We start from the raw sequence: 10,737 nt of genomic DNA, 5'->3' as shown, positions 1-10,737 counted from the left end.
TTTAAAGATGTTTCTTCTCGTTCGGATGTGTCAAAACTTACCTGAATCCTTGAGACATGTCGCGTGCCTTCATCCGTCTTCTGTAGCGCGTGGTCTTCGGCGATATTAGACTTGAGTCTCTCTCTGCCTCTCTCTCTCCCTTCCTCTCTCTCTCTCTCTCTCTCTCTCCCTTCCTCCCTCTCCCTCTCTATCTCTCTCTCTCTCTCTCTCGCTCTCATTTCTTGCTTGTTCTCTCGGATCCAAACATGAAAATGAAGATCCCCTCTGCAACTGTCACATTTCCCTTTTTTTTTTCTATGTCTAAGCCCATAAGTCTGCATCTTGAGGATAAGACTTGCAATGTTTTACGAAAGATAAAAATGCGAGCACTGGTCAAATAAAACCTGAATTAAAATATAATATACCAAAAAACGCGTCTGGTGAGCATTCAACTCTCTCTGCTAAAATGTGCAGGTGAGCAGCGCACTCAGAAAAACAGTTCTGTAGCAGTCCAAAGTATTTATTTGTGTGTGTATGAGAGAGAAGGAGGCTATTGTATATTATTTTTAATTAACTAGTATAATCATTTGGTATATTTTGAAAGGGAAAGAGAACATTAGATTAGCCTGGCGTTACCCGCCGTTTTGAGTCGTTTGACAGCTCGCCACAGGTGAAAAGAGTTTAGGATGCTGAGCTGCGAAGTTCAAACAACAAACAGAGAGAAGTCTCCTTCTCATATTTCCACTCACTTGAGTTTACTTGAGGCCTCTGGCTCCAGCATGAAGCTGTGGATGATTTCAGCACCGCGGATAGCACGCAGCAGAGCCTGTTGCGCCATCTAGCGGTTCGGTCGAAAAGGGATCGATGACATATCAGTCATGAGGTCAACAAAGGCCAATCACCGATCTCAGTTTGTCGACCAGATTTGATCTACCGTTAGGACGTAAGACCTGATCCAACAGCACTGATTCAGACAACATTTTACATATGCACATATTTTATTCATTGCTACGATTGAGCTACGATTACAGAGAGGACTCTGAAATCATTTCGCTCCCATGGGGCGAAGCTGTGAGTGACTGTGGTTTTGGTTTCATCTTCACCCATCATTACCATAAGCAAAGGTTTCCCTCCCGAGAGGCATGTATTCTGAACTAGTAAAGCCTTGTCGTGACTCACGCCAGGCGGTATGAATCAAAAATAAACTTATACAAAGGCGTCACTACTGCCATTGCTGGTGCCCGGGGCTCCGGGAGCGAGCATCTGATATTGAACCTAAATAAAAGTGACATGTTTAAGAAGGAGACACTGTGTGATACTGTGGCCAACTGGGGCGGGCGTGCAGTCTGCGTGGGTGGACCGCAAGGCTTTCTAACAACGACTTAAGAGCGATGTTATTCTGATTATGCAATGTTGGTCAAACCAGACACGAAACGAATCACTTAAATGAGTTTTATAAACTGGGTATTGATTTTTTTTTTCTTTTTGCCCATTTAGACTTTGCAGTGCTTCGACCATCTGATATTAATATGGTGGGTTCTTATGTTTGTAAATACATAAATAAATCACACCCAAAACAGTCTCACCTAGCTGTTTTATGTCTTCTAAACATTAATGCCATCGATCAATGTTTTGAAAAGCCTTATGTTACTAGTCCTTTTGTTCCGCTTGCAGCAATGACTGACCTTCTTATCCATGGTAGAGGATTGATAGCCTCTATTAAAAATAGCGCATAAGAAAGACTTTATAAGCAACAGTGCAAAGAATCTTACATAAATATTTGTTTTGTCTTTGAATTTTTTAGTATTATTATTTTTGCATTTACAATTTCTTGAATGTGCACAGATAGGCATGGTTTTCTGCTTGGTGAGAGGAGGGTGGAGTGATAAAGGTGAGAATTAAAAATAATCAGCTGGTCTGGAGTGGTCAGGTGTGTGTAACACAATGCCACAATCTTCTCAAGAGTGGACATCCCAGTAAATTCACCCCAAGGTCAGACTGTGCAACAATCAGAGAAAGTGCAAAAAACCCAATAGCTACATCTCAGACTCTACAGTTAGCATGTTAAATGTTAAAGAGCATGACAGCACAATTAGAAAAAGACTGAAAAAGTATGGCTCGTCTGGAAGGGTTGCCAGGAAAAGCCTATTCTCTCTAAAAAGAACATGGCAGCCTGGCTTAGGTTTGCAAAGTTGCATCTGAACAAACCACAAGATTTCTGGAACAATGTCCTTTGGCCAGATGAGGCCAAAGTGGAGATGTTTGGCCATAATGCACAGCCCCATGTTTGGAGAAAACCAAACACAGCATATCAGCACAAACCTCACATCAGCTCTCAGCACTACAATGGAGGAGTGATGATTTGGGCTTGTTTTGCAGCCACAGGACCTGGGCACCTTGCAGTCACTGAGTCGACCATGAACTCTTCCTATACCAAAGTATTCTAGAGCCAAATGTGAGGGCATCTGTCCAACAGCTAAAGATTAACCAAATTGGGTCATGCAACAGGACAATGATCCCAACCACAGCAGCAAGTCTACAACCGAATGTCTAATAAAAGAATCGAGGTGCTGTAATGGCCCAGTCAAAGTCCAGACCTCAACCTGTGGTTGGACCTTAAGAAAGCTGTGCATAAACAAATGCCCATAAACCTCAATAAACTGAAGCAATGCTGCATAGAAGAGTGGGCCAGAATTCTTCCACAATAATGTGAGAGACTCATAAAGTCTTATAGAAAATTATTACTTCAAGTTGCTGCTGCTAAACTTTCCTTTTCACACGACTGCATAAGTGCTAAAAACTGCCCCTCACTCATTTGAGCATCAAGTAAAGTTGAGTTAATGGATTTGCCTACCCAATCAAGTGATTTTTATTTTAATTTATTTATTTTGTTTCATTAAATTAAATTCTCACAGCTCTTTATTTTTTTTAAATTACCATTTTAGATTTTATATAATGTAAAATAGTGATATTCCCACTGTATGAGTTTGTTTCAACACCTCATGACAGGTGTATTCAGTTCTGATCAGCTTTGATGTGTCCATGAGTCATCTCCTCCAGGTCTTGTGGTGGTGTTATGTAGGTGACCCCGACCTCTAAACGTGGCATGTCCCTGTGTTAACAGCAATGAATTGAGGCATAGTCCAACCTTTTCCACCTCGGAGAAGACTTAGCAAAAAAAAAAAACGATGCAGCAGTGGCCTCTCCTGTTTGTCATTGATTACTGCATGTTATTTGAAAAAGGTTTGTAACGCAATAAACTCCCAAACATGTCAGACCTGAAATTTTACATGACTTCTGGTTTCAAAGACATGATGAAAAGGTATGCCTGCAATATGCGGTATTCAATTTTGGATTGCTGCTTCTGCTGATGCAATTACTCTAAAGTTAATGAAGCTTATAATTTATAATGAATTGAAGTTGTTTGTAGTCAGACCATGTCGAGAAGGGAGTGCGCATGATTGTCGTCTGATGTATTTGGACCCTCTGTTGCATCTCCACTGATCCAATTGGACTACAATCCTGTTAATCTTATAAAGCTCAACGGATGAGAGCATGGATCGGATCATCCGTGGGCTGTAACACAGTACATTTACTCAGGACCTTTACTGAAGTACTGTTTCAGTGTACTTTATCCAAGTATTTCTATGTTATGCTACTTTCTCCTTCTATTTTACAATTATATGGATACAAATATCGTATTTCTACTCCATACAATTTCATTTGAAGCTTCATTTACTTATTAAATTTATCTACTAATAAATTATGCTGTATTTTAAATAACACCACATAGGGGAAATAAATTAAATGAATAAAGTCTTAAGTAACAATATTAAAGCTATATACACTCATTATTGAAGCTATATTTGCGGTCCAGTGATATACAATATTACTTACAAATGTATTTTTATAGATCAGATTTCAATATTATACTGTCAAATAGCCCATAAAAGTAGCCTTATTTTATTATTGTTGTGATAGATGTCACGGTGTATAAAAACTGATTACAGTGTAGTTTACTTTGATTTTAGATTAACTGTTTATTTATAAACGCCATTGTTGTTGTTATTTTTTGTTTATTGTTAAGTATTGTTCGGTATTTTGCATTGTTTCTAAGGTCTCTGTAATAATCCAGCTAGACGGTTCCCCTTATTATTATTATTTTTAACCCCGTGTAAAACTGCTGTGCATTTTGGTCAATAAAGTTTTGAAAAGAAAAAAAGAGAGAGAGGGTTGAGAGGACTAGCTAGTAGCTATCGTTAGCACTTTCTCTACAGCTGTAACTGCAGTTAACAGTGACGTTTGTTGGAATCATTAAAACGCATTTGATCGGACTTTTTGCTGCCAACACTGCGATCAGGTGAGAAACGCCCTGCATGCTAACCCAGCTTTATACTGCTGTTGTTTTGAGCCGTTCAACTTCCGAGCTAGCTAGCTGTTGTTAGCCCACAGTGTAAGCCTGACTGCCATTGTTACAAAAACAAGTTGATTTGATGGAGAGGGAGCAGATGACAGCAACCAAGCTTGCAGCATTGGAGTCGTTATAGACGACTGTACACGACAGTAAAAGCTTCTTGTTGTTTTTTGCTCTTGTTTTAAGTAAACTTGGCTAGGAACATGAAGTAGTCACGCTGCGTCTTTGTTGTCAGCGTACGAGCTTTATGTGGGTCGCGCATTAGAGAATAGCTCGATAAACTGGAGCTGGTAAAAAAGTAAGTATTCTTATATATATATATATAAATATAAATATAAATGTTGTGTATGTTAATGGCGTGTTGGATTATGTATTCATACATGTTGTATGCTGCAAGATTTTGAAGCGGCGGTATAGGGTTTCACTTTAAAATGTATTCCTGTTGTATTCATTTGTTGGCCTAAAGTGGTTACAGAAACAGATAGATGCTGTGAGTAATTTGGCACTCACATCACTGAAATCTTTCTACACATGAAATTAGAGAATGGCTACACTATAAGTGTATTTTCTGTCTGTCCAGGTTATTTCGGTACACTTTAGAAGTGTTTTCAGACATCACTGTCACATCACTTGCTTATCCTGGCGACATACTAAGTTTTTTTTAGTGTGTTCTATTTAGTAGCCTTTATTAAGCACTTTTGTTTAACTCGTTGATATCATCTAGGTGATTGCATGATGACTCAGCATACTTTTACATTTTATGCTTGCGGGAAACTACACTTTGTATGTACCGTCAAATGTTAGTCAAACTGCAACTTTGGAATTACACCGTGTGCAAATTCCCAAAGAGGAAGATTTTTGTTTCTTCTTAAATTTGATTTGATACAGCATATTTGTTTTGTGAAATTTTTCTAGAGTCTTGTCAGTGAATGACATAATGGACACAACACTGTGTGTTTAATCAGGTGGTTTTTGTTTTGTTTTTTTAGTATGCTTGCTGTTTTTCAGTATAACTGCCATTGTTGTCATTGTTGTTTGCCACTTTTCTGAAGACAACACACTGCAGACTCAAAGTATGCTTAGAATTAGGGAGACATGGTATTTTCATGTCCAAAATGTGAAAATGAAGAGGTTTCAGCCTCCTTCACTAAACTGGGAATTTTCCTAATAAGGTACTGTATGAGACAGCCTTTTAGGTGCGTCATCAGAGGGCAGTTGAGTCTGGGATCCTTTGAGAGAGGGCAGTGTTTCACAGTTACTGTGCAGGCTTCATTCATGGGAAGAAGAAAACGTCAGAAAACTTTTTGCTTTATCACTTATGATCTATCTATCTATCTATCTATCTATCTATCTATCTATCTATCTATCTATCTATCTATATATATATATATATATATATATATATATATATATATAGTGCATTCGTATGAGGTTGGTGTATTTAGATGACAGCTTAATTAAGCACATTCTTAAAAAGTTTTGTTGCTTTGCTTCCTCCCGTTTTGAGTGAAATAAAGATCCTAAGTATTGGGAAACGTCTATCATGTCTCACAGTGACATCTGGTGGTTGCTTGTAATTATAGCAGCCTTTCAAGAATTGACCAAAGCTTCAGGGCTTCACAATCTGACTTCAGTTTCCTTTATTTTATGTGAGCAAGTAAGGGCCAAGAAGGCTACTTTCTTGTATTCTTTTACCTTTAATAGTCCTCATTTAGAAAAAAACAGCTGCAGTAAATACAGATTTGCAGTATGCTACATTAAATAATTCATATGGTGTCCAGATAGCCTACATAGCATTATTTTGGTTGACATGAAATATGAATTACTTCATTCACAATTACCAGTATGGACTCTTTCCAAGTTGATGCTGTACATTGTAATTGTAATGAGAAGTGGTGGGAAAGTTATATTCATTTAAATATATACTTTTCTTTAACTTGATAGGTCAAACTTTCTTGTTGATGGTCATGTCATGTTCTCCGCTCTATTGTTCATTGTATCGTATTGAGTTGAAAATAGTACAAAAACAGCACAGCCTATATCGAAAATGAGATTTTTAATGTTTTTTGCAAACTGCAAAAATAACACATTTCAAATAAATTGGTGCATGGGCAACACAAGGCTGGATACACGAGAAAGTGTAGGTGAAAAAGCTAAAAACTAATCAGGTTAATTAATAACATGAACGAGTATTATAAAAATAGCATCCCAGAAATTTACAGTTTCAGGAAATATATATTAAACTAAATTTCTTGGTTTCAGCTTTTCCGATATTGTAATAATTTCACTTAAATATATAGATTCATATATCACTACATTCTGTTGTTATTTCTATGTTACACAGCATCCCTGTTATTTGGCTCAGGCTCTGCCACTGTATTAAAGCAGTTTGCTTCACAGGTGTCAAACAGACTTCGTTGCCTATTTATCATCATCATCGAGAGTTTCTATAAATAGAAAAAGACTCTATAACGACTCTAAAAAGATTTGTTTTGTCTTGTTGTATCTGTAGTACACTTACAGTATTTGCTTTTTTGGCAGGGCTGTGGATCTTCTCCCAGAGTCACTCCCCCACTTTGCTTTGAAGATGGAGGAGGACCATGTTCACTGCACAAACTGTTTTACCCAGAGATGCATGGTCAAACCTGAACCAGGAGTTTCTTGTGATCTTATAACGTGTCCTTTGGTTTGTGGGGCTGTATTTCACTCCTGCAAAGTGGATGAGCATCAACTTATGTGCCCATTGATGAGGGTTCCTTGCCTAAACAGTGGATATGGCTGTCCTGCCACCCTGGTGAGCAACCACATGTATGCTCACCTGGAAGTGTGTCCAGCTGGAGTTGTGTGCTGCACTATGGAGTGGAACAGATGGCCTGTTAGCTGCCTGGACTACACTTCCTATGAAAGCCTAAGCCGTGGGGTGGAGGAGGTGGAGCAGCTGGACATGGCACTTGCCCTTCAGGACCAGCGTACGCTACTGGAATCCCTCAAGGTGATTGCCATGGCACCTACCACTCAAGGAGAGCCACTTGTCAGTGTTAGTAAAGAGAGCAGAGCAACACACTCCACTTTGCAAATATGTGCTCCTAAGGCCTCCTCATTTATTCAGTCACCTTCCCAGCTGCCAGCCACTCATCAAGCACAACCACCCCCACCAGGCTCAGCAAAGGAGAAAATTTTCAATGGAATTAATGGCTTGAATGAGGAGCACTTTGGTAAATTGTATGAGGCCACAGTTGAGACTGCAAGAAGCTTAGCTGCTGCTTTAGACTTTGTTAGCAGTGCCAGCTCTGGTGAAAGCAGTACACAGTGTGTGAACAAAGACGCTGCTATACAGAAAAGTAGATTGAGCAACAATGGAGACTTTCAGAATGGACTGGAAGACGAAACACTTGTAGCTTCAGATGGTTTGCATAAAAGCAACATTAAGGAGGAAAGGGTTTGTTCGAGCTGTTTGAGTGAAAATGGGTCTCTAAAAGAAACAGATGTAATGATTGTAAATACAACCAATGGACCATTTTTAGGGGCAACTGAGGCCTGTGTAGAGGCGGCCTGTCCTATTGAAGTGCAAGATAACTTGAATGCTGGTGGTTCTCAAGAATCGGTGACCCATCAGATGACCTCTCCACTTCATGTCAGACAGGCTGTGGCACAGAGGGCTGGTCATGTTGTCCTGAAAGATAGAGGGCTTTTTCTTTCAGAAAACCATGGAGCTGAGAGGAAGTTTCACAACTACCAGACCTTTAGGGGCCCATTTTCTAATGGACAAGTGGGTATTACGCCAGACAGGTCATTGTGTAGGTTGCAACCCATAATGGAGGACAAGGCAGTGGATACCTCAGATCTGGAGCAGGATGATGACCCCATGGGTTTAGGAGAGATAGATCTGATTACAGCAGCCCTGCTCTTCTGTTTAGAGGAGTCTAGAGAGTGCAGAAGGATCTCTGATACAGTCTATATTGATGGTTACCATGTTAACTTTGGCACGCAGACTTTCACCTTTCCTGCTGCAATCTTAGTAACTAACACTAGAGTGGGTGACATGGCCTCTGCTTCTGCCTGTGACCATGCTGCCCCACAGCTCTCCTACCCCAGCCCTTTCCGTACCCTCCGCCTAGGTCTAGTTCTGGAAGCTCTGGAGGTCGAGGCAGTCCCCCATAACCGTTACCTCCCTCCTAACCCCCGCTACCAGCATATGTTCCCCTTTGTCTGTGGTCAGTCATTTCGGCGGGACCAGTTTTCTTCCCATTTCACAAATGTCCATGGTGACATTCATGCCGGTCTCAATGGTTGGATGGAGCAACGCTGCCCCCTAGCATATTATGGCTGCACATTTTCCCAGAGGAGGTTTTATCCATCTGTCCAGGGAGCAAAGGTGATTCATGATAGACACCTCAAGTCCTTCGGAGTCCAACCTTGCCCAAAAGCCAAACTTCCAGGTGACTCCCAGTCTGACCAATTTAGCGGGCTCCCTATTGAGATACTGTGGCACATAGCTGGATTCCTGGATAGTTTCAGCTTGTGCCAGTTGTCATTGGTATCACGGACTATGAGGGAGGTATGTGCCAGTCTCCTTCAGACCAGGGGCATAGTGGAGCTGCAATGGGAGCGAAGACAAAGTCCTGGTGCTCATGGCACTGTGTCATGGCAGACCAAAAATAAAGTAAGCAGAAAACTAATATATTTTGTTGGTGTTTAACATTTTCTCTAAATTGGTTGTTGAATTTTCTTGTAAGCAGCAATGTAAATAATTGTTTTAGCTACCAATATTAAATGTGCAGTAAATATATGGATGACTGTATTATAAAGACAAACTTAATTTTTTTTTTTTTAAATCATAGGCACAATTTGTTTATTTACCATTGCAGGTGTGGAGATTCAGCACTGCCTTCAGCCCGGTGTTGTCATGGGGTTTCACTGATATCCCCAGCATGTCGAACCATCTTAAGAAGTGCCACTTCAACACAGTGGAGCACAAGACCGAGCCCGTACCCCTTCCTGCCATGTGCACAGCACGAGATGGGCACTCACTCCGTCGCGTCCTACGCCATGTTAACATTTGACTAAACACGGCTGACCTGTCAAAGCTGCATGAGATTCACTGTCATATTATGTGAATGTTGCAACTAAAAAAATTTATTTCTTCCTGTATTACACTAGATTATGAAGAAGCCTTAAAGAAAACCCACTTCACTTGCCAGGTCTGTTGCTGTGTGTGTGGTCTCTATGCAGAGAGAAATAAAACAAGCATTTCACTTTGCATGGATAAGATCGAAAATGTGCACTTATTCTGTTAAGATTAACTATATTTTCTTGAGTACAGATACACACAGTGGATTTATATTCTATGTGATATGGTATCTATATGAACAAGAATTTAAATGTTTTCACACTCTTGCCTTTCAGTAGTAGCCATGGGGAAAATGCAGATTGTTGGTTAAATTGCATCATTTCTGTGTGTCAGAAGGTATGCCAGCACTTTACGTAATATTTGCTATTCCCTCCTCAGTGACCCTAAATGATGTATCACTGATCTTTTCAGAAGGAGTCAACCCAGTGCAAATTTGTTGTCTGGGTGTGTAGTATGTCAGGATGTGAGTATAAGCAGATGGATAACATAACAATGCATGTGCTTTAATACAGTTTAATAAAGTCTTTACAATTTTTGTATATTTCTTTGTTGTTTTTTTTAGGTTTATTTATTTGCTTTACTGTAACTAGCCTAGTGTCATTTCCATGCTCACCGTTAGATTAATAATTAGAATTGCATAGCGGTGCTTCTGAAACTAATATTTCAGAAACTGCTGATTTATTAGGGTTTTCCCATAATCCATCTCTAGAGTTTACAGAGAATGGTCTGAGAAATATAAAGAGAGCAACAGTTTCCTGGGCATATCTGCCTTCATGATACCAGAGATCAGAGGAGAATGCCAGAAAGGCAAAGAGTAAATAAATAAACCACTCATTCTGCAGAAGAGCACAGCATGTCTCTAAACATGTCGAACTTTGAAACAGATGGGCGACAGCAGCAGAAGACCACACTGGATGCCACTCCTGTCAGCTGAGAACAGGAAACTGAGGTGACAATTTGCACAGGCTCACAATAGAAGATTGGAAAGATGTTCCCTGGTCTAATAAGTCTCCATTTCTGCTGCAACAGATGGTAGAAAACAACATGAAAGTATAGATCCATCCTCCCTTGTATCAACGATTCAGGCCATTGGTGGTGATGTAATGGTGTGGGGATTTATGGTGTACAACTTTTCTTGGCACATTTTGGGCTCCTTAGTACCAACTGAACTTCATTTAAACACCACAGCCTACTGAATACTGTTGCTATGTCC

The 10,737-nt window shown here is 39.9% G+C and overlaps 1 protein-coding gene across 2 annotated transcripts; it reads left to right on the top strand.

The window, feature by feature from the left end:
• Window positions 1-4,199: 4,199 nt before the first annotated feature.
• On the top strand, window positions 4,200-10,032 carry fbxo30b (F-box protein 30b). Of its 2 annotated transcripts, none has more exons than XM_030721186.1 (3): window positions 4,200-4,339; window positions 6,935-9,056; window positions 9,262-10,032. In XM_030721186.1, the coding sequence occupies exons 2-3, from the start codon at window positions 6,981-6,983 to the stop codon at window positions 9,454-9,456; spliced, it is 2,271 nt and encodes a 756-aa protein (XP_030577046.1). In that variant the 5' UTR covers window positions 4,200-4,339; window positions 6,935-6,980; the 3' UTR covers window positions 9,457-10,032. The 2 variants fall into 2 exon arrangements, with proteins under 2 accessions (XP_030577046.1, XP_030577047.1); XM_030721187.1 differs by lacking the exon at window positions 4,200-4,339 and adding an exon at window positions 4,493-4,691.
• The last annotated feature ends 705 nt before the right edge of the window (window positions 10,033-10,737 follow it).

Source organism: Archocentrus centrarchus, chromosome 24, assembly GCF_007364275.1.
Source record: "Archocentrus centrarchus isolate MPI-CPG fArcCen1 chromosome 24, fArcCen1, whole genome shotgun sequence".
In the NCBI taxonomy this organism is placed as follows: Eukaryota; Metazoa; Chordata; class Actinopteri; order Cichliformes; family Cichlidae; genus Archocentrus; species Archocentrus centrarchus.
Note: the sequence above shows the minus strand (reverse complement) of the source record. Positions and strands in the feature narration are given on the sequence as shown.

What these genes read in the sequence shown, in the direction of transcription:
- fbxo30b (XM_030721186.1), top strand. Translation starts at nt 6,981, where the DNA reads ATGGAGGAGGACCATGTTCACTGCACAAACTGTTTTACCCAGAGATGC. An exon ending in CATGGCAGACCAAAAATAAA is followed by an intron (nt 9,057 to 9,261) that starts GTAAGCAGAAAA and finishes TTACCATTGCAG; the next exon opens with GTGTGGAGATTCAGCACTGC.